The sequence below is a fragment of the Pseudonaja textilis genome, unplaced genomic scaffold, assembly GCF_049901715.1.
Source record: "Pseudonaja textilis isolate UNSWEBS1 unplaced genomic scaffold, rPseTex1.2 PTEXSCF55, whole genome shotgun sequence".
Taxonomy (NCBI): Eukaryota; Metazoa; Chordata; class Lepidosauria; order Squamata; family Elapidae; genus Pseudonaja; species Pseudonaja textilis.
Window position 1 is genome coordinate 59,803 of NW_028262947.1, and position 23,025 is coordinate 82,827.

The 23,025-nt window shown below is 44.8% G+C and overlaps 3 protein-coding genes across 4 annotated transcripts in view; 2 read left to right on the forward strand and 1 right to left on the reverse strand.

The window, feature by feature from the left end:
* The window catches only part of LOC113454825 (H-2 class II histocompatibility antigen, E-S beta chain-like), a 22,276-nt gene extending 10,936 nt beyond the window's left edge, over positions 1–11,340 (forward strand). Inside the window, exon 6 of the mRNA XM_087919207.1 lies at positions 11,001–11,340. Within this exon, the coding sequence (XP_087775333.1) occupies positions 11,001–11,014 (14 nt within the window). The 3' untranslated portion in view covers positions 11,015–11,340. The remainder of the gene's footprint in view (positions 1–11,000) is intronic.
* On the forward strand, positions 2,706–11,340 carry LOC113453497 (H-2 class II histocompatibility antigen, E-S beta chain-like). 2 transcript variants are annotated; one of them, XM_087919208.1, is made up of 6 exons: positions 2,711–2,916; positions 3,889–4,179; positions 9,090–9,371; positions 9,508–9,621; positions 9,860–9,883; positions 11,001–11,340. In XM_087919208.1, exons 1-6 carry the CDS (start codon positions 2,832–2,834, stop codon positions 11,012–11,014), a joined length of 810 nt encoding a protein of 269 aa, XP_087775334.1. In that variant the 5' UTR covers positions 2,711–2,831; the 3' UTR covers positions 11,015–11,340. The 2 variants fall into 2 exon arrangements, with proteins under 2 accessions (XP_087775335.1, XP_087775334.1); XM_087919209.1 differs by lacking the exon at positions 9,860–9,883 and having other exon boundaries at positions 2,706–2,916.
* Positions 11,341–17,539: 6,199 nt separating this feature from the next.
* LOC113452915 (rano class II histocompatibility antigen, A beta chain-like) overlaps positions 17,540–23,025 on the reverse strand; it is a 7,473-nt gene continuing 1,987 nt past the window's right edge. The window contains exons 5-7 of the mRNA XM_087919206.1: positions 18,063–18,410; positions 17,823–17,936; positions 17,540–17,583 (exon numbers count right to left, since the gene is read on the reverse strand). Coding sequence (XP_087775332.1) covers positions 17,555–17,583; positions 17,823–17,936; positions 18,063–18,410 — 491 coding nt within the window. The 3' untranslated portion in view covers positions 17,540–17,554. The remainder of the gene's footprint in view (positions 17,584–17,822; positions 17,937–18,062; positions 18,411–23,025) is intronic.

Consider the following 23,025-nt stretch of genomic DNA (forward strand, 5'->3'; position numbering starts at 1 on the left):
CCATGTTTCAGTGGACACATACTCAGGGTTCATCATGGCCTCCCGAAAGAGGAGATACCACAAAACATGTCATTAACCACTGCATCCAGTCATTTGCGTGCCTGGGAAAGCCCTTGGAATTAAAACTGATAATGGCCCGCCTATACTAGTACCAACTTTGCTACCTTTTGTAAACCATGGGGCATTTTGCACAAATTTGGCATTCCATACAATTCTCAAGGGCAGGCCATAGTAGAAAGAGCCAATCTGACCCTAAAGAATGCTCTTGACAAAGTTCACAACTCAATGGGGAAACTCACCCCAGGGCTACCCACGCTGCAAAACAAGCTTAACTTGTGCTTATTTACACTGAATTTCCTGAATGAGTCTGGCACACCTGCTTCTTCTGCTGCCTCTCGACACTTTTGCTCTCCATCCAAGGATGCTCCTAGACCTCCAGTCTACTTTCGACAGTTGCCAGATCCCACATGTTGCCAGATCCCACATCCAGTTGCCAGATCCCACATCCCCTTATAACCTGGGGGTGAGGGTAACGACGCTGCAGGAGTTACCTGCGGCTCATACAGCTGGCAGAAATCTTATCTACAGGAAAAGAAATATCTCTTTCAAAAGGTGTCCGGGACTAACGTGGGGGCCACCACTGTTTACAACTACTGGTACACCCCGCCTATTGACTCTGCTCAAGTAAGAGGCCCTCAAAATATTAATATCACTGTTAAATCAAGCTCTACTTCATGTACCACTGAAAAATGTAATCCCATTTGCTTGTACACTCACTTACCTGAATCTAAGTGGGTACAATATCGTTTTTTAGGTCTTGATTTTAGAGACATGTTTGGATCCTGGTTCCCAAAATTGCCTGGTTTACAAGCTATTGTAGCGCTCATTGGTATGATTGCTGCGGGATGTGTTGTATTGCCTTGTGTATTACCCATCTTTGTATGCACTATTTCTAACAGTTTATCCCTCTTGGCTGAGAAAAAAGCCACTGCGCAGGTAATGGCTCTCTGGAATCAACAAATAACTAACACATATGAACCACTGCCATCCGAAGATGAGATAGGGGAGCCAACCTGTGACGACCCAGACGAGGACAAGATGTTTGTGATGGTTGAAGAAGTCACAAACGCCGTGGATAACATCAGCACACACAGCACTCTTGCCTACAGGCCTGACAAAGACTGTTGTTGGGACTAAAACACTCCCTGTCTCTTAAAAAGGAAAAACAGGGGAGATGTGGGAACTATGATTCTTTGTTCTTTGTGTACGTGCTAGGACAACGGAGCCTTCTAGTAGTTGGCTGGAACACGGAGCAAGGAGCAAGGACAAATTGTTGCCATTTCTTAACCAGAACTGTAGCAAACTTAAACTCTGCAGCATTGTATGCTTTATGCGAATGATCAGTGCATGTTGTGTGATGTAATGCGTTTGTGATAGGACGTTAACAAAATTGCTACGTTAACAAAGATTGCTTCTAATAAAAGAGGGTTTCGGAGTTCTCTCTGCGCTCTCATCCCAAGACAACTTTGCGAAGTGTCTTCTTTTCATGAGAGACCACCACATGACTCTCTTCCCTTTCCCACAAGCTTCAAAGCCAAGCCATAGATATTTAATTGTTGATAGAAATCCAGAAGAACACCTGTAATAATATTCTACTGTGCTCTTCCCCCTATTTTATCAAATTAGAATGTCCTTGAGAAGAAGTCTTTCACAGTTCTCTCCACTTCAAGTAAGATATTTTCAAGCCTCTAGTTGGCAGTGTTGCAAAGTTTCTTAGTTCTCACTTTCCCCCCTCCTCTCAGAAAAGCGTAATTGAAGTAAAAAAAAAGAACAAGAAATATATACATATATATACAAAGAGAGAAATAACCAAAGGGAGCCTCTAGCCTAGAAAAAAAAAAGTTTAAAAAATCCAAAGGGAGAGTTTTATATATATAAATAAAAACAAACAACCAGTCCGGTTATCTACTAAGTAACAATGAAGTCCAGTAGCAAAAAAATAAAAAAAATAAAAATAAAGCCTCGCTTTGACGTCTCCCTTAAAAAAACGCCGCTTATTCAGTTTTGTCAAAAATCACACAGATTTCTTCTAGCAATCAAAGTGTCCTTTCAAGCCTCAAAATATTGAAAAAAAAAAAATTCTCACCCAGCCGACACACTTTCTCTTTCAGCCTCTTCCTTTCCCGAGCTGCCCCGACTTCAGCAGCTTGGGGGCTGCCTCTCCGCCGCCAGCAAAAGGGACTTCTCCTGGGTCATCCAGGGACTTTGCGGTGTCCCTGGGATCCACAGGGTATGCCCCTCACGATAACCGTCCCTACGGGACGGTTTAGGTCCGTTTGGACCGGCCAGGGGCGAAGATGTCGGCTGCAATCGTAGAGCTCGATTGCAAGCCGTGTCGTCTCGGCGCCAGCACCTCCCCTCTTCCAGATCTCTAAGGTCTTTTGAGCCTCCCTCTCCCCGTCGACCCTGCCCCCACCGAAGCCCTCCGCCCCCCCCTGCCCCTCCTGCATGGAGCCCGCAGGAAAGACCCCCGGAGATGAGTGCAGCCCCCCAAGACTGCAAGGATCCCCCTCCCACTTTCTCCGCTTCTCTCTCTGCACCGAACTATCTCCTGCATCGGCTGAAGTCAGGGGAGACTCTGCCCGGAGACCGATGACGGTACAAGAAGGGACGATTCTCATTGGTCCTCTCGCTCTTCCTGGACGCTCCCAGTTCCGAAGTGCGGGGAAAACTCCGCCTTCCTTAGTTCAGACCCTCCGAGTCCTCCTGGGGGGCCGGGAGCCTCCGCGTCCTTCTCGCCTCTCTTTGCGGGCGCTTGTGGGGCGGCATCCATGGCTTTGGCTGGGCTCCCCCTGGTGCTTCTGGTGGGGGCGCTGGGCCGGATCCCCGGAAGTGAAGGGGGGAAGGAGACCCCCGGTAAGGAGGGGGCTGGGCGGAGGAGGAGGGGCTGGGAAGGACCCCGGAGGGGGAAGGAAGCTGATGGGTCTCCATAGCCTCGACCTCTGCGTGGTCTCCTTCACTGTCCTTACCCGTATTGCCCCCCCAGGAGGAGGGAGAGGGGCCCCTCCCTTGTTCCCCGATTGTAGCCGAGGTGGGGGTCGTAGCCGGGCCCCTCTCTCCCCCTCCATTGTCTGGGTCGGAGTGGGCTGCCTGGAAAGAGGCAGGGAAGGAAAAGCGAAAGCGAAAGAGGGAAACTGAGGCATTTTCAGAACGGAGGGAGGGGGGGCTCTGAGTTGCTCCTCCGAAAGTGGCTCCCCCTTTAGTGAAGGGGGGGCTGGAGACCCTCCCTTTGAGAGGCTCTTGGGGGGGCTGCAGGGGGTCTTTTGGGGGAGGGGGAAAGGAAACTGGTGGGGATCCCTGACAGTCACCCAAAGGGAGGGAAATGGGCTGAAGATTTGGGGAAGAAGAAAAGTTGGGGGGGGGGGAATCCAGGGAAGGGGGGGATTTGAAGGGCTGGGAACCTCAAGAATATGAGTCTAGATGTCCTCCTTGTGCCCCTCCCCGTATTCCACGCCCCCAAAGGAAGAGAGAGCAGGAGGTGTGGATATCACCTTCCCTCCAGCCCTCCCCCCACTGTTCCTCCCCCTGGAGATCCAACAGTCCCTACAGAGAGAAGATCTGCTCGACCAGTTGAGCGTCTACCTGCCCTCCCCCCCTCGGAAGGGATGGAGGGGGTCCCTTAAGGAGGCTCCTACCCTCCTCCTTTCTTTCCTCCCCCTCCAGTACCCCCCTTCCTCCTCCAGGGGCGTCGCCCATCAGTCTCTCAAAGGAAGGTCCCCGCCACCTTCCTCTCTTCCTGTGTGGGACCCTCCTCCTCCTCCTCTACTACAGGCTGGGAGCGATGGTTCCTGGAGTCCCTCCTGACAGCCTTCCTCCTCCTCCTCACAGCCCATTTCCTGCTCCAGTGGAAGCATGGGTGCCTCTTCCTCAACGGGACGCAGCAGGTGCGGTACCTGAATCGGTACTTTTACGACCGGCAGGAGTTTGTCCGCTTTGACAGTGACCTCGGGAAACACGTGGCCATCACGGCATTGGGGGAGGTGATTGCGGAGACAATGAACAGCGACAAGCAGTGGATGCAGGTCCAGAAGGCCGAAGTGGATCGTTTCTGCCGACACAATTACGATGTCGGCAGCTACGAGGTGGACAAGAGGGAGGAGCGAATGATCGGCCGGAGAGGTGAGTCCTGGGGGAGGAGGTTCTCTTCTTCCCTGGGAGGGGGAGGCCGGGACCCCCCTTTCCTTTCCTGGCATCCACTGGGGATTCTCCTCCCGGGTGATGGTTCCGTCTCCTTCTTCCTTCTGAGCCCCGGAATCTCCCTCTTCTCCCCAGGATCCGAATTCTCCTCCTGTCCAGGATCTGGAATCCCTTTGATCCCCCCAGGAAATACACCCAAATCTATGATTTTCTTCTTTGGGGGGGAGGGGAATCCAGCCAGGTCTCCCTCTCTCTCCCTCCCTACTTCTCAATACAGGGAGTCCTCCACTTACAGTTCACTTAGTGACCGTTGAAAGACAGAACTGGAAACAGTGACTTCGGACCATTTTTCACACTCCCAGGGTCTCCTGAGCCAAATCCAGGTGTTTGGCCACCGACTCATACTTGTGACAGTTGCAGCATCCCGGGATCCTCTTGATCCCCTTTTACGGGAAGCAGGGTTCACTTAACAACCATGTTACTCATTTAACAACTGCAGTGAGTCACTTAATGACTATAGCAATGAAGGTTGCAAGATGGGGCAAAATTCATGGAACAAACACCTCACTTAGCAACAGAGATTCTCGGCTCAATCGTGGTCGTAAGTCGAGGATTGCCCAGATATTCATCTCTTTCTTTCTCTCCCTGATTCCTTTTTATCCTCTTCAGGAACCGCCTGTTTCCCTCCCTCTTTCTATCCAGAAGCCCTTCCCTCTCACTCTATTCTTTCTTTCAAAAAGTTTTTTATTTTTTAATCATTTAAATACTTCTTTGTAAGGACAGTGTGGTTCTAGGTGTTTTACACTTTAAATCAATCCTGTCCATAATCACAAATACAACTTTCTAACATCACATCGTTATCTATTGTCATATTTTCTTCTTCAAATTCTCATAAATTACTTCATATCAGCCTTTTTATTTTTGTTCATTTTCTGTCTTCCTCAGTCGTATATTCAACATGTTTACAGTTCAATCTATTCATATCATTTCATTTATCATTCAAAGTTTCACCTTAATTTATAGCTATCCCAAGATACATTTTCCATCTTATTTTCTTTTAGCCAATATTGTCAGATTTACACTATATCCTCATTACCTATACAAATATAACAGATATAACAGAATATTTAATTCATTAATTCATTAAAAATTTCTCTATCTTCCTTGATCATATTCTCAACATATTTACACTTCTCATTTTTAGACAAATACATTTTCCATCTTATTATCTTTTAGCCAATATTGTCAAACTTATAGCAATATATCTTCATTACATTATTCAAGTAGATAATGAAATATTTCATGAGAGATACTAATCATTCTTGTGTTCAGCATGTTTACAGTTTCATACCATTCATTAAGCATTCAAAATTTCATCTTAATTTATATTATCTCCCATTATGTCCCCCCATTATTACACTTGCCACCGTTGCATATATTTTATTTTCTATATATTCCCTTCCCTCTAACATCTCATTTTTACTCAAATAACTTTTCTTTTAGCCAATAATACTAAACTTGTAACATTATGACCTCATTACCTTAAATATATATATATAAATAACCAAATATATTTTTCTGTCTTCTGCACAGTAGTGGATTTTTAAGCTGTGCAGATGCAGATAGATAAACTCAACAAGACGTCCATAACAAAGTACGTTTATTGGTTCATCAGGTATCCTCATAAATCACATTTGTGATGAAGTTCTTCTTTAATGACCAACCCTTTGCATATCTGCCTTGTAATAAAAGGTGGTTATCTCCTAACGCATCTCCTAGTGATAGAAAGCAACTGCCATGAGTTAGGGAGTTCAGGCAAAAGTGAGGAAAACTCCCCCAACCCATCCAGGGTCAATTTAATGACCAGTGAGGATTACAGATGTGGTCATGTGATATGGACTACATTTCCCAGGGTACCTTTAACTACATTTACCATGATGCATTCCCTTAAGGGGACAGCTCACAATTGCTACCTAGCTATCCAATTCCCATACAATGGCTGGACAGGACATATATAATTCATTAAAAATATTATACTACTACATGGTTATATCTATTCTCTGTCAGGCTCCACAAAACATTTCTTTCCATATTTTATCTACTAATCACTTAGATCTTACATAAACATTTGTCTATTTTACTTAATTAATCTATTATAAGTTCTTATTTTCATATCTATTACATTTAAATAATTCCTTCTTATTCTAATTCCTAATCCCATCTCAAAATCGATTATATATGTTTTACTACAAATATGCCTCATCATGTAGAGTCTCCCTCTATTCCACTTCTTTTTTTTTTCTATTTTGTTCCTTTCTTTTTTTTTAAACAAAGTTTCTATTTTTTACAGCAAACATGCGAACAAAACATAAAACCTAAAGCCCTCTTTCAATTATATACATACAGTGTGTCAGTTGATTACAATCTTTTGTGCTATCCATTTTTTACCATTACTCACAAGTGATATACTCACCTTATCGATCTAGCTTATGCTAACATAATATCAATTATTAAACATTCATTTGACTATTTTTCCATCATTTCCTATGAGATATTCTAATTTTCATTATGATTTAATCTTATATATTCATCCAATGGTTATATATTTTATATTGTATTCTATATCAATCTATTGACTTTTATTGTAAGGCTTACTAATCGATTTCTTTACCATGTCTTTTTATCTAATCATTGATAAAATAAATCCCACATCATATAAAACGGTTTATCCTCTTGTTCTCTAATTTCAAATGTCAATTTACTCATTTCAACAAAGTCCATGATTTTCTTAGTAATTTCCTCTTGCATAGGTATTTTTTCATTTTTCCAATTCGTAGTAAATACAATTCTAGCCGCTGTTAAAACATTGACAATCAAATATTTCAATTCTTTACAATATATTTCCGGTATAATTCCCAATAAAAATATCTCAGGTTTAAAGTCTATGTGTTGTTTTGTCATTTTTTTCCAACCATGTGTGGATTGTAGTCCAATATCTTTTTGCATCCGAGCATGTCCACCACATGTGGTAATGTGAACCAGGTATCTGATGACATTTCCAACATTTATCCGATTTATTCTTGAACATCCTTGCAATTCTCGTCGGGGTAAGTGCCACCTGTAAAACATCTTATACAAATTTTCTTTATATGAAGTTGACATTGTCATTTTATAATTTGGAGACCACAATTTTTGCCTTTTGTCTAAGTAAATTCCATATCCAAATTTTTCCCCCATGCAATCATTGTTCCTTTTACTTGTTCTTCCTCTAATTTAAACTCTAGCAAATGTCCATAAAGTTTTTTTTTTACTTTTTCATCAGTACCTGTCAAAATTTTATCTAAATCAGTCAACTTATCATAGATACCTTCTGTTTTAACATCTCCGTCAAATCTTGATTGTATTTGCAAATACGAAAACCAATTCATTTTTACACCTTGTTCTTCCAACGTTTGCATAGATTTAAGTTCACCCTTTTCATTCAATATCTCACCATATCTAACTGTTTGTTCCTTTTTACATATTATTGGATAGGAAAAAGTTTCAATAGTAGATAACCATAGTGGAATTTTTAAATAATATTGCTTTGTTATCTTCTTCCAGTTTAGAAACAGTGCTTCACGAATATAATCTCTTCTAAAATACCCCTGCGTTTTAGTTCCCTTATACCAGAGGAAGGCATGCCACCCTAACAGCAAGTCATGTCCTTCTAAATTCAAAAGTCTAGTATTCCTTAGTGTTATCCACTCCTTTACCCACATCAGACTCGTCGCTTGGTAGTATAATTCCCAACTGGGCAAAGCAAATCCTCCTCTTATTCTTGCATCTTGTAGCAATTTAAGATTTATTCTCGCTTTCTTCCCCTGCCAAATCTACTGTATTTTAGCACTATTTTGTTTAAATCTTCAAAAAATTCTTTCCCTAATCTGATTGGAATTGTCTGGAATAAGTATAAGATTCTAGGCAATACATTCATCTTAATTGTGGATATTCTCCCAATCAGTGATAATTGTAAATTTTCCCATTTTATCAAGTCTGTCGCAATCGGTTGTTTAAGTTTGTATATAACCTTCTTTGTGATCTGGATCCCCAAAACTTCCAATTCTTTCTTTCCTCTTACTAACATGTTCTTTGCTAAAATCTTTGTTTTATCTTGAAAATAAATATTTTCAAACCTGCTACTTGCTCATACTCTTCTATTTTTTCTATCAGTTTAGGTGCTGACTCCAATGGATCCTCTAATATAAATAAAAGGTCTTTTTTCCACTTCTAACTATTGTCTCTAAGTCATTCTTTTATATTAATTCATTGTTTCTTTGCTTGTTTATCATTTTCTATCATCCTTTGGCAAAGTTTCCTCCCTCCCTCCCTCTTAGATCTCCACTGTGTATCTCCATAACTATTTCATTTATCAGCATTCCAGTCTCAATATCCCCCCTCTTATTTATTATATCCATCATTAATATCTCATATTCAGCTTCTTTTTTCTTCTTCTGTTATTTGTTGTTCCTTTTGATCCATTTCACTGCTTTCTCTTTCTTCTAACTCCTCCCCCGTCTTTGTCCTCCCTCCTCCTCCTCCTCCTCCTCCTCCTCCTCCTCCACCTCCTCCTCCTCCTCCTCCTTCTTCTTCCTTCTCTTCCTCATCCTCATCCTCCTCTTCCTCTTCTGTCACCATTTCTGATTTTTCCTCCATATTCTGTATGTTCAGTTCCCAGTTCTGGAGATTCTCCTGGACTCACAAAGAGCTGTTGGCACTCATGGCTAGGAGATGGTCTGTAAGTCTATGGGTTACTTGGCCACAAAGGGATCCTGGCCTGAACTACCCAACTTGGTCTCCTGTTCTGGACCCTCCTGTGCCGCTCATGTGCCTCTTCTCTTCCTTCCCTCCAGCCAAGCCCACTGTCACCATCTCCCCCACCAAGATGGATCCCGCTTCCCCCAACACCATCCTCCTCTGCATTGCCATGGGCTTTTACCCCTTGGAGATTGAGATCCAGTGGCTGAAGAACGGGAAGCTGGAGGAGGAGGGCGTGGCCTTCGGGGAGGAGCTCCAGAATGGAGACTGGACCTACCAGCTCCAGGTGATGCTGGAGACCCAGCCCCAGCGGGGGGATGTCTACATTTGCCAGGTGGGGCATGTCAGCCTGGAGGCCCCCATCACCGTCCAGTGGGGTAAGCCCCTCCCCTCCCTCCCCTCCTGCCCTGAGATGGGGAGAGAACCTCCTTGTGGGGGGAGCCGGAATGGACCCTCCTGGGGCACGGTGGGCCTGATCCTCCTGCTCAGGTGAGGCTCTTTCTCGTTCCCCAGAGCCCCGTTCCTCCAGCTCAGCCAGGAGCAAACTCTGGACAGGGATCATGGGGTCCGTGATTGGAGTGACCTTCCTGGCTGTGGGGCTCTTCTCCTACCTGAAGAGCAAGAAAGGTGAGTCTGGGGGGCTGGAGGAGAGGTTGTGGTGAGAGGACCATCTAGGAGAGGACTCTCCTCAAGCTGAGCAGGTGGCCAACAGGGTCTCCTTGAGGAATAGTTTTGGGAACTTCTGTTCATCAAGGGGGCGATAAGGGAAGATCGTCCAAACTATTATGGGCTATCAGTGGGGAGGGGGACCCCCTGAGTCCTCCAGCCCATGAAGGATCCTGATTGGCTCTTTTTCTCCTTCCAGCCACTCCCATCCAACCTCCTGCAGGTGAGTTTCTCCTCTTCCTCCCTCATCTAAGCCCCTCCTACAAGTTATAGGTGTTTTTTTAATATATGTTTTTACAATATCTCCTTTTTGTGGATACAGCAAATTTTTGGATTTTGGGCAGCTTTTCCTTACAGAGATCAGGCAAAATATTGCAATCAAAAAGAAAAGTACACAGAAACACTAAAATCTTGCGCAGAATTTTTCCAAGTTTTGGAAATTGCAAAAGGGAAGGGAAGGAGGAACCCAGGTTTACATTTCTCCCACCCCCAATAGTTTGTACGCAACCCACCCATCCTTTTAGGCTCACTGTGGAGGGGGGTTCCTGAGGGGATTCAGGCATGGGGACAAATTCCACCCCTGTGGCTATTTTAAAAGGGGTGAGTCCCATGTTAATATGCACTGTGGTATTTTGGGCCACTTCAGCAAATGGCAGGAGATCTTCCCAGCTAGATTGCTGATAATTAACACAGCATCTCAGGTATTGTTCTATAATAGCGTTTGCTCGTTCTGCAGCTCCGTCTGTACTCGGATGGAGGGTGGAGCTAAGCCCTTGAGAATGATGACCCTATCACCTTCATGAACTTCCCTCCAAAACTCCACTGTGAACTGGACCCCTTCCTCCACCACCCCTAGTCCCAGATGATCCTTCTTGGCTCTCCATGGAGACTCATTTGGGTTCACTAGTCAGAACCTTGACAGGCTGTTCTTCCTGACCCCGCTTCTCCTTGTGGGAATTCACACAATTTCTGGCCAAGTGACCCCCAGGCTCCTCCCTTTTCTTCAAGCCCCATCCTGGCCCCATGTCCTTTGCTCATATGAAATGTCTGCAGGTGGGAGGGAGGGGGGTCTCTCCTCTTGATTAACCCTCTAATTAAGACAAATAGGGAGAATCCCAAAATCCCCTGGGGATGAAATGGGGAGGAATCTCTGGTCCTTCCCACCCTTTTCTTCCCTGAAATGGGCGGAATCTCCCTCTATTACTCCCTGCCGGTCAATCACCCCCCTGCAGTGTGGGCCTGTCTTTGGGTTGGGGGGCTGAAAGGGAAGAAAAAAATGTTATTTACACAAAAAATGTCTCTTTATATTCTAATTTTCTTCCCTGTCTCTTTTTCTGCAGCCCTCATGGATTAATCCTGCTCTCTGATGCAAAGGATATTTTATTCTTTAGTAGCTGATGATTCTTTGTCCTGTTTGCAACCTCTGAGAAATGGAGGCTGAAGGTGGCAGGTTGGGGGGAGGAGGAGGATGGTAGCTTCCTTTGGGGGCCTCCCTTTCTTGCGAGGGAGGGGTGGAGACCATCTAGACTGTCCCCTGGGATGCTGGGCCGACCTGTCCCTCTAGCCCCTTCATCTCTCCTGGCTTTGAACCCACAGCAGCTTCATCTACATTATTCTTCTTATGAATCACTTCCCTTCCCTTCGCTTTGCTGTGAAAGAATAAACTTTAGAAGCAGGAAACCCTGGACTCCTTCCTTCCTCTTTGCCGCCCCCACAGGAGGCTCCTCCCTCTGCTGCCTCTCCCTCAGCTCCTTTGGGGGTCTGAAGACAGAACTGGTTCAGGAGGATGGTGGTCAGATCCGGGGAGGGGAAGGACCCCCCTCCTGCTCAGAGGCCTCCTTGCTCTGCTTCCCCTCAAGCCCCCTTTGGAGGAGCACAATGCCAGCAGGCAGGGTCTTCCCTGAATGTTTGTGGGGAGCCATTGGGGGCACCTGAGACCCCCCTACACTGACCCGGCCTTTTCAACCATTTCTCTCCCTCACAACTGGAGGAAGATCCTGCCCCATTTTGGCACCCCAGAACCCCCTCCCTCCCTCCCTCTTTTGGGCTCAGATTCAAAGGGTATAGACTAGACCTAAATGGTGTAGGCCCAAGAAGGGGGTTGGACTAGTTGATCTCCAATAAATCCACCTGAAGCCTTTCCTGGTTTAGAAGACATTGGCCACAGAGGGGAAGAGCAGCTCTGCGGGAAAGAGGGAGGGGGTTCAATGGGGCAGCCCTGAGTGGAAGCCCCCTCCCTTCTCCCCAACATCTCTAGATGCCCTTAGGTAGCCCTCCAATTGAGCCTCGCCCCCTCCAGAGGTCATCCAGACTGGCTCTGCAGGACTCCAGCTAGATCTCTAAGGGCAGAATTTCCCCCTCCCAATTCCTCATCTGGGGTCTTGGGGCCACCACAGGAAGAATCTTTGTGTCGTTGGAGAAAGTCTCTCAAACACGGGGAAGATTTGGGCTCCTGTCGGCAAAAACCTCCCCTTGGAAGACAGCGTGCAAGAACTTGGAGAATTGACAACACCAAATGTATCAATGACAGGAAAAAAATTCAGGTTTCCTTAACAAAGAAAAGGCATTGTTGCTGATAGATGCTTCATTGCTCAGGGGAACTGAACCAGCGAATTTTTAGAGAATCAAGCAAGGGTGGTTGGCTGTTTCCCAGGAGCAGCTATCAAAGAGGCGACTGAGGGGCTTCCAGAAATAATGACGTCCACAGATTCTTCTTATCCCTTTTCCCTCTTTCATGTGGGGAGGAATGAAAAAGTCCCTGGAAACTTCCGGTGGGCCAGAGGACCTTGTGGCTGCCCCACCTGGAGACTCAGCCATGGGGCGGAGGAGGACAATCCCTGAGCTGCCCTGGTGAGGAATCCAGGCTTGTTGCCTGCTGGGTCCTTTTCTGAAGCCGCTCTGAGCAGAGCTGCCTTCCGCAATTGACCCAGGGGGATTTTGTCAATGCCTAACTAACCCTAACCCCATAGAACAGGAAAGGGGAGTCTGGGGGGCTGGATAGCAAGTGGGTCATCTAGACGAGAGCAGTTGTCGCCAACCTGTGGGCTGGGGATCACTGGTGGTCCGGGAGAGAATTCTGGTGGTCCGCAGGGAAATGTCAGCTCCAAAGCAATTGATCCAGGCTGCGCGGGAACACAAGGCTTGCCTCACTTGCATTGCGAAGAAGACGAAACTGGGCTGCTGCTTTCTGCTTTTTTCTTCTTCTGCTTTTGGCTGCACGCAAGGAAAGCAGCACAAGTCTTCCTTCCTTACTCCCCCATTTCTCTGCCAGAAATGAGGAAAGGCGCGGAAAACGGGGGAGAAACGGCCAAACTTTGTTCCGCGATCTCCATTCTGGGCCGCTTTTCCAGAAAGAGGGGGAACCTTCCTGACTGAAAGAAAGAAAGAAAGAAAGAAAGAAAGAGGAGAAAGAAAGAGAAAGGAGAAAGAAAGAGAGAAAGAAAGAAAGACAAAGAAGAAAAAAGAAAGAGAAAGAAAGAGAAAGAAAGAAAAAGAAAGAAAGAAAGAAAGAAAGAAAAGAAAGAAAGAAAGAGTCGGAGGATCTTAAGGAGGGTCCCAGTGTGCCCTTCCCGCAGCAGGGATCCAGATTGAAACTCTCTCCCACAAAGAGCTGCCTGGTCATTGATATCCCCCCCAATTGAGTGAAGCCCATGGCTTTTGGGGGGACCCTGGGGCTGCTCTCCCGATGGGACATTTCCCCCAAGGGGGGGTGGGAATTTCTTGCCCTCCCCTCAGCCTAGAAAAACACAATCTCCCGAGAGGAATCAGAGGAAACAATTTTCTCTGACACCCCCCGCCCAAACAAGGGCCATTTGGCGGTTGTGCAGGAATCGGAGGCTGCTCCAGTTCACCTCTGCAAGAGGGGCGGCAGGGTGATTTTCCTCCTTTTGTTACATCATAGTTTGTATTCCCTCCATTCAGAGTGAGGCTATGAGAGGTTTTCCTCCCAGGGAGTTCAGTAAAGTGGAAGGAAGGAAGGAAGGAAGGAAGGAAGGAAGGAAGGAAGGAAGGAAGGAAGGAAGGAAGGAAGGAAGGAAGGAAGGAAGGAAGGAAGGAGAAAAAATGAAGGGAGGGAGGGAGGGAGGAGAAACAAGGAAGGAGAAACAAGGTAGGGAGGGTGGAAGGAAGGAGAAACAAGGAAGGGTGGGAGGAAGGGAGGAAGGAAGCAAAGAATAGGAAGGAGAAGGAAAAGGAAGGAGAAAGAAGGATTGAAGGAGAAGGAAGGAGAAACAAGGGTGGAATGAATAGGAAGGAGAAAGAATGAAGGGAGGGAGGGAGAGAGGAAGAGCAACAATACCAATTCTTGAATCTAACTGGACCTGGTATTTGTCAAAAAAAAAAACCCACAGCCCTGGGGTCCAAACCTCCCCTCCCCCCCCCCCGCCTTTGCCAAGAAGGGCTCAAAGGGCAGAAGGTCGTGGGAGGGGCGGGGGGGCAGGGACCCCAGATGGGGGGGAGGGTCACTGAGTGAGGGAGTGCACATGCACGTGAAGGCGCCCAAGGGCTCCCCCAGCACCCAGAAACCCCCAAGTCTTCCCTAGCCGTGGCCTGGGCCCCTCCCGTTTTCTCCTCCACGGCAGAGCCTGGGGGGAGGGCAAAAGGAAGCCCCCCTCCCTCCACCCCCACCAGGGAGGCAGGAGGGGAAAGAAAAGGGAGGGAGAAATTCATTTCCTTCCAGAGGAGAAGAGACGCAGCTGCGTTTCCACATGGAAACCATTTCTGGACTTTGTGCTTGAGGCAGAGAAAAATGGAGACTCAACTGGGGTTTTCTGATTACGTTAGGGATTTTTCAAAATAGAAATGAAATAAATTTAGGAAGAATGTATAACAGAAGTAAAAAGCTGAGGCTGTAATTTCACTTTGTATTTTTCTGCGCTGAAAACCCTTTTCCTTTCCTCCCTCCTTTCTCCCACACTTCTCCTCCCTTTTCCTTCCCTTCCTCATTTCCTCACTTGCTTGATTTGTTCTCTTTTCCACCAGGATCAAATAAGAATAAGAAAGAAATCACGAAGAAAACCATTGGGAAAAAGGACCCTCGTTTTAGCAGCGCTTCCTATTCCACCGTCCAGACCCGCAAATGTCTCAGGGGAAAAAGTGCCATTTCTATGTCCGCATTTTTATATCGGCCATTTCCCCCCAAAATGAAACTTGGCCTATTTTCTCTGCTGAAAGGATCGATTGTTGGACTTGGAAAGGATGGCGGAAGGTTTCAATTGCTTGAGGAAAGGAGAGGCGGCCAGATGGTGTTCCGGGATCTCCATCCAGGGCTGTTTGGCAAGGAAAAGGGGGGTCCCGACCCCAGAAAGAAAGGGGGAGATGCCTTCCCCTGGGGGCTGAGGGGGCGTTGGAAGGGGCTCTTCCAGCGAGAGAGACGCGGGTTGCAAGGACAGGAAACACCACTTTCTCCTGCAAAGCTGAGAGATCCCTCTGGAAATCCTCCCCCCTGTGAAGGCAGGGCTGAGGAGGGGATCCGGCTGGATTAGGGGGGATCCCAGCAGAACCTCTCTGCCTCTTCAAGCAGGGACTCTCAGCCGGGGTTTTTCCTGGCCTCCCTTCGGGTTGGGGGAGTGTGGGACCCCCAAGTCCTGGCTGGCTGTGGGGCTGCGCCTCCCCCCTTCTCCTCCTCCCAGGCTGAGCAGTGGGGGGGGGAGCCCAAAGGACCCCTCAAACTCTACCTCCTCTTTGCCCTCTGTAGTCTCCGCAGCTCCAGTCTGGGTGCCCTCTGGGCACTGTGGGCACTCAAAGGGCATCTAGTCTGCCCCGCCAGGCACTCAGAGAAAGGGAGACGGGATGAGAATCATGGAGGGGGGAGCACAAAAGGAAGTTCCTCTGGAGGGGGCGAGGCTCAATTGGAGGGCTACCTAAGGGCATCTAGAGATGTTGGGGAGAAGGGAAAGGTCTTCCACTCAGGGCTGCCCCATTGAACCCCCTCCCTCTTTCCCGCAGAGCTGGTCTTCCCCTCCGTGGCAAATATCTTTTACACCAGGAAAGGCTTCAGGTGGATTTATTGGAGATCATCTAGTCCAACCCCCTGCTTGGGCCTACACCATTTAGGTCTAGTCTATACCACTTGAATCTGAGCCCAAAAGATGGAGGGAGGAGGGTGTGGGGTGCCAAAATGGGGCAGGATCTTCCTCCAGTTGTGAGGGAGAGAAATCATTGAAATGGCCGGGTCAATGTAGGGGGGTCTCAGGTGCCCCCCAATGGCTCCCCACAAATGTTCAGGGAAGACCCTGCCTGCTGGCATTGTGCTCCTCCAAAGGGGGCTTGAGGGGAAGCAGAGCAAGGAGGCCTCTGAGCAGGAGGGGGGTCCTTCCCCTCCCCGGATCTGCCCACCATCCTCCCAAACCAGTTCTGTCTTCGGACCCCCAAAGGAGCTGGGATCCAGAGGCAGCAGAGGGAGGAGCCTCCTGTGGGGGCGAGAAAGAGGAAGGAAGGAGTCCAGGGTTTCCTGCTTCTAAAGTTTATTCTTTCATAGCAAAGCGAAGGGAAGGGAAGTGATTCATAAGAAGAATAATGTAGATGAAGCTGCTGTGGGTTCAAAGCCAGGAGAGATGAAGGGGCTAGAGGGACAGGTCAGCCCAGCATCCCAGGGGACAGTCTAGATGGTCTCCACCCCCCCTCCCAAGAAAGGGAGGCCCCCAAAGGAAGCTACCGTCCTCTTCCTCCCCCCCACCTGCCACCTACAACCTCCATTTCTCAGGTTGCAAACAGGACAAAGAATCATCAGCTACTAAAGAATAAAATATCCTTTGCATCAGAGAGCAGGATTAATCCATGAGGGCTGCAGAAAAAGAGACAGGAAAGAAAATTAAAATACAAAGAGACATTTTTTGTGTAAGTAACATTTTTTTTCTTCCCTTTCAGCCCCCCAACCACAAGTTAGGACCACACTGCAGGGGGTTGATTGACAGGCAGGGACAAATAGAGGGAGAATCTGCCCATTTCAGGGAGGAAAAGACTGGGAAAGACCAGGGATTCCTCCCCATTTCATCTCCAGGGGATTCTGGGATTCTCCCTCTTTGTCTTAATTAGAGGGTTAATCAAGAGGAGAGACCCCCTTCCCTCCCACCTGCAGACATTTCATATGAGCAAAGGACATGGGGCCAGGATGGGGGTTGAAGAAAAGGGAGGAGCCTGGGTGTCACTTGGCCAGAAATTATGTGAATTCCCAGAAGGAGAAGCAGGGTCAGGAAGAACAGCCTGTCAAGGTTCTGACTAGTGAACCCAAATGAGTCTGCATGGAGAGCCAAGAAGGATCATCTGGGACTGGGGGGGCGGGGGGGGAAGGGGTCCAGTTCAAAGTAGAGTTTTGGAGGGAGTTCATGAAGGTGATAGGGTCATCATTCTCAAGGGCTTCGCTCCACCCTCCATCCGAGTATGGACGGAGCTGCAGAACGAGCTAACGCTATTATAGAACAATACCTGAGATGCTGTGTTAATTATCAGCAATCTAGCTGGGATTGCCATTTGATGAAGTGGCCCAAAATACCACAGTGCAGATTAACATGGGACTCACCCCTTTTAAAATAGCCACAGGGGTGGAATTTGTCCTCATGCCCGAATCCCCTCAGGAACCCTCCCTCCACAGTGAGCCTAAAAGGATGGGTGGGTTGTTTACGAACTATTGGGGGTGGGGGGAGAAATGTAAACCTGGGTTCCTCCTTCCCTTCCCTTTTGCAATTTCCCAAAACTTGGAAAAATTCTGCACAAGATTTTAGCATTTCTGTGTATTTTTCTTTTTGACTGCAATATTTTTTCTGATCTCTGTAAGGAAAAGCTGCCCAAAATCCAACAATTTGCTGTATCCACAGAAAGGAGATATTAAAAAAATATATTAAAAAAACACCTATAACTTGTAGGAGGGGCTTGTATGAGGGAGGAAGAGGAGAAACTAACCTGCAGGAGGTTCTATGGGAGTGGCTGGAAGGAGAAAAAGAGCCAATCAGGATCCTTCATGGGCTGGAGGAGTCAGGGTGTCCCCCCTCCCCACTGATAGCCGATAATACATTGGACGATCTTCCCTTATAGCCCCCTTGAGGAACAGAAGTTCCCAAAACTATTCCTCAAGGAGACCCTCTTGGCCACCTGCTGAGCTCGATGACAGGCCTCCCCTAGATGGTCCCCTCCCCACAACCTCTCCTCCAGCCCCCCAGACTCACCTTTCTTGCTCTTCAGGTAGGAGAAGAGCCCCACAGCCAGGAAGACCGCTCCAATCACAGCCCCCATGATCCCTGTCCAGAGTTTGCTCCTGGCAGAGCTGGAGGAACGGGGCTCTGGGGAAGGAGAAGGAGCCTCACCTGAGCAGGAAGATCAGGCCCTCCATCCCCCAGGAGGGTCCATTGCGGCTTCCCCCACAGGGAGGTTCTCTCCCCATCTCAAGCAGGAGGGGAGGGGCTTACCCCACTGGACAGTGATGGGGGCCTCCAGGCTGATGTGCCCCACCTGGCAAGTGTAGATGTCCCCCCGCTGGGGCTGGGTCTCCAGCATCACCTGGAGCTGGTAGGTCCAGTCTCCATTCTGGAGCTCCTCCCCGAAGGCCACGCCCTCCTCCTCCAGCTTCCCGTTCTTCAGCCACTGGATCTCGATCTCCAGGGGGTAAAAGCCCCTGGCGGTGCAGAGGAGGATGGTGTTGAGGGAAGCGGGGTCCAACTTGGTGGGGGAGATGGTGACAGTGGGCTTGGCTGGAGGGAAGGAAGAGAAAGAGGCACACGAGAGGCACAGGAGGGCCCAGAACAGGAGACCAAGTTGGTTAGTTCAGGCCAGGATCCCTTTTCACTCCTGAAAATATTCTGTGTTTTGAGACATCTTTCAAAGTCAATTGCAGCAAAAAATTAAAAGGGATCCTGAAAGAGGGAAAAAAAATGAAATCTTTCCTGATTGGGATCAGTTGTAGTCTCCAAAAAGGAAGAATTCCCCAAATAGGCAAATCTGACAGGGATAAACACTAGAAACGGCGAGAGGTGAAAGGAACCTGTTTAGTACATTTAGTTATTTATTAAATTTATTTGCCAAAGTGGCCAACTAACCAACAGAGTTACAGACCCTCTCCTAGCCGTGACTGCCACCTGCTCTTCGGGAGTCCAGGAGAATCTCCAGAATTGGGAACTAAATATACAGAATATGGAGGAAAAATCAGAAATGGTGACAGAAGGAGGAGGAGGAGGAGGAGGAGGAGGAGGAGGAGGAGGAGGAGGAGGAGGAGGAGGAGGAGGAAGGTAAATGGAGGAAGGATTAAGGGAAAAAGCCAAAGGATGATAGAAAATGATAAACAAGCAAAGACACGACGAAATAATATAAAAGAAAAACTTAGAGACAATAGTTAGAAGTGGAAAAAAGACCTGGTATTTATATTAGAGGATCCATTGGAGTCAGCAAGTGAACTGATAGAAATGATAGAAGAGTATGAGAAAGTAGCAGGTTTGAAAATAAAGATAAAACAAAGATTTTAGCAAAGAACTTGTTAGGAAGACAAAAGAAAGAATTGGAAGTTTTGGGGATCCAGATCACAAACAAGGTTTAGTATTTAGGCATACATATAAAAGCAAGATGTGGCACGATTAAGGAGGACAATTATCTCAAAATTAAACAACAGATTGCAACAGACTTGATAAAATGGGAAAATTTACAATTATCACTGATTGATTGAATATCCGCAATTAAGATGAATGTATTGCCTAGAATCTTATACTTATTCCAGACAATTCCAATCAGATTAGGGAAAGAATTTTTTGAAGATTTAAACAAAATAGTGCTAAAATACAGTACATTTGGCAGGGGAAGAAAGCGAGAATAAAACTGAAATTGCTACAAGATGCAAGAATAAGAGGAGGATTTGCTTTGCCCAATTGGGAATTATACTACCAAGTGACAAGAAGGACATGACTTGCGGTTAGGATGGCATGCCTTCCTCTGGTATAAGGGAACTAAAACGCAGGGGTATTTTAGAAGAGATTATATTCGTGAAGCACTGTTTCTAAACTGGGAGAAGATAACAAAGCAATATTATTTAAAAATTCCACTATGGTTATCTACTATTGAAACTTTTTCCTATCCAATAATATGTAAAAAGGAACAAACAGTTAGATATGGTGAGATATTGAATGAAAAGGGTGAACTTAAATCTTTGTAAGCGTTGGAATAACAAGGTGTAAAAATGAATTGGTTTTCATATTTGCAAATACAATCTAAATTTGACAAAGATGTTAAAACAGAAGGCATCTATGATAAGTTGACTGATTTAGATAAAATTTTGAAAGGTACTGATGAAAAAGTAAAAAAAAAACTTTATGGACATTTGCTAGAGTTTAAATTAGAGGAAGAACAAGTAAAAAAACAATGATGGCTTGGGGGAAAAATTCGGGTATGGAATTGACTTAGACAAATGGCACAAATTGTGGTCTAAAAATTATAAAATGACAATGTCAACTTCATATAAAGAAAATTTTTATAAGATGTTTTACAGGTGGCACTTACCCCGATGAGAATTGCAAGAATGTTCAAGAATAAATTGAATAAATGTTGGAAATATCATCAGATACGTGGTTCACATTACCACATGTGGTGGACATGCTCGGATGCAAAAAGATATTGGACTACAATCCACACATGGTTGGAAAAATGACAAAACAGCACATAGACTTTAAAGCTGAGATATTTTTATTGGGGATTATACCGGAAATATATTGTAAAGAATTGAAATATTTGATTGTAAATGTTTTAACAGCGGCTAGAATTGTATTTGCTAAGAATTGGAAAAATGAAAAAATACCTATGCAAGAGGAAATTACTAAGAAAATCATGGACTATGTTGAAATGAGTAAATTGACATTTGAAATTAGAGAACAAGAGGATAAACCGTTTTATATGATGTGGGATTTATTTTATCAATGATTAGATAAAAAGACATGGTAAAGAAATAGATTAGTAAGCCTTACAATAAAAGTCAATAGATTGATATAGAATACAGTATAAAATATATAACCATTGGATGAATGTATAAGATTAAATCATAATGAAAATTAGAATATCTCATAGGAAATGATGGAAAAATAGTCAAATGAATGTTTAATAATTGATATTATGTTAACATAAGCTAGATCGATAAGGTGAGAATTTATATAACTTGTGAGCAATGGTAAAAAAAGGATAGCAGAAAAGATTGTAACCAACTGACACACTTTATGTATATAATTGAAAGAGGGTTTTATGTTTTTATGTTTTGTTCGTATGTTTTGCTGTAAAAAATAGAAACTTTGTTTAAAAAAAAAGAAAGGAATAAAATAGAAAAAAAATAAAAAAAGAAGTGGAATAGAGGGAGACTCTACATGATGAGGTGTTATGACTCCCCTTCAAAATTTAAACGAACAAAACAGAAAGCAGCTGTTTCACAATTAAATCAAACAGAAAGAAGTCTTACAAGATAACGGCTGGCAGAAACCACAGCATAAATCTTTACTCTGTCCGGCAAACCAGTCCTGGCAATAAATCCTCAGCCTCAGAGCTCTTTGCTGTAACGTCCTCACTCACATAGTTATTTTGTTCCTGGCGAAATGTACCAGCCCAGCTGTGTCCTTTTATACTCATTAAGGCAACGTGCTAATTTACTGACTTGCTCTTCTCATTCGCTCCAGCTGATTTTGCTTTTTCAACCGTCTTCTATTTTTTACATTTAACCACAAATTTTCCAAGTTCTCATCTCTACTAGAAGACTCTCTCAAAACTTCCCTGTCAGCCATTCCCCGCTGTTGATCAGATAAGGAACCAGAGGAGGTCAAAGGTCCTGACAATTCTAATACATCAGGTCTGTCGTCCTTTGCCATGTCCATCTCCTCATCCTGGTTATCAGTCCAATCAGTAAGCCAGGCTGGCTCATATCGTTCTGCCATGACCTCTTCACTTGAACTCATATCAATCACAGGAGCTGAATCCAAGCCTGGAGCCACAACAATGAGGTATATTTGTAGTAAAACATATATAATAGATTTTGAGGAGATGGGATTAAGAATTAGAATAAGAAGGAATTATTTAAATGTAATAGATATGAAAATAAGAACTTATAATAGATTAATTAAGTAAAATAGACAAATGTTTATGTAAGATCTAAGTGATTAGTAGATAAAATATGAAAAGAAACGTTTTGTGGAGCCTGACAGAGAATAGATATAACCATGTAGTAGTATAATATTTTAAATGAATTATATATGTGCTGTCCAGCCAGTGAATGAGAATTGGATAGTTAGGTAGCAATTGTGAGCTGTCCCCTAAGGGAATGCATCATGGTAAATGTAGTTAAAGGTATCCTGGGAAATGCAGTTGATATCACATGACCACATCTGTAATCCTGATTGGTCACTAATTTGACCCTGGATGGGTTGGGGGAGTTTTCCTCACTTTTTGCCTGAACTCCCTAACTCATGGCAGTTGCTTTCTATCGCTAGGAGATGGGTTAGGAGATAACCATCTTTTATTACAAGGCAGATATGCAAAGGATTGGTCATTAAAGAAGAACTTCATCACAAATGTGATTTATGAGGATACCTGATGAACCAATAAACGTACTTTGTTATGGACGTCTTGTTGAGTTTATCTATCTGCCTCTGCACAGATATCCACTACTGTGCTGAAGACAGAAAAATATATATATATATATATATATATATATGGTCATGAGGTCATAATGTTACAAGTTTGGTATTATTGGCTAAAAGAAAAGTTATTTCAGTAAAAATGAGATGTTAGAGGGAAGGGAATATATAGGAAAAAAAATGCAACAGTGGCAAGTGTAATAATGGGGGGACATTATAGGAGATAATGAAATTATAATGAATAGGAGGTAAGATGAAATTTTGAATGCTTAATGAATGGTATGAAACTGTAAACATGCTGAGCACAAGAATGATTAGTATCTTTCATGAAATATTTTATTATCTACTTGTATAAGGTAATGAAAATATATTGCTATAAGTTTGATAATATTGGCTAAAAGATAATCAGATGGAAAATGTATTTGTCTAAAAATGAGAAGTGTAAACATGTTGAAAATATGATTAAGGAAGATAGAGTAATTTTTAATGAATTAATGAACTAAATATTCTGTAAGATCTGTTATATTCTGTTTATATTTGTGTAAGGTAATGAGGATATAGTGCTGTAAATCTGACAATATTGGCTAAAAGAAAATAAGATGGAAAGTGTTTCTTGCGATAGCTATAAATTAAGGTGAAACTTTGAATGATAAATGAAATGATATCAATAGATTGAACTGTAAAGATGTTGAATATATGATTAAGGAAGATAAAGAATGATCAAAAATCAAAAGGCTCATGTGAAGTAATTTATGAGAATTTGAAGAAGAAAATATGA

What these genes read in the sequence shown, in the direction of transcription:
- LOC113453497 (XM_087919208.1), top strand. Translation starts at nt 2,832, where the DNA reads ATGGCTTTGGCTGGGCTCCCCCTGGTGCTTCTGGTGGGGGCGCTGGGC. An exon ending in GCGAATGATCGGCCGGAGAG is followed by an intron (nt 4,180 to 9,089) that starts GTGAGTCCTGGG and finishes CCTTCCCTCCAG; the next exon opens with CCAAGCCCACTGTCACCATC. An exon ending in CCCCATCACCGTCCAGTGGG is followed by an intron (nt 9,372 to 9,507) that starts GTAAGCCCCTCC and finishes CTCGTTCCCCAG; the next exon opens with AGCCCCGTTCCTCCAGCTCA.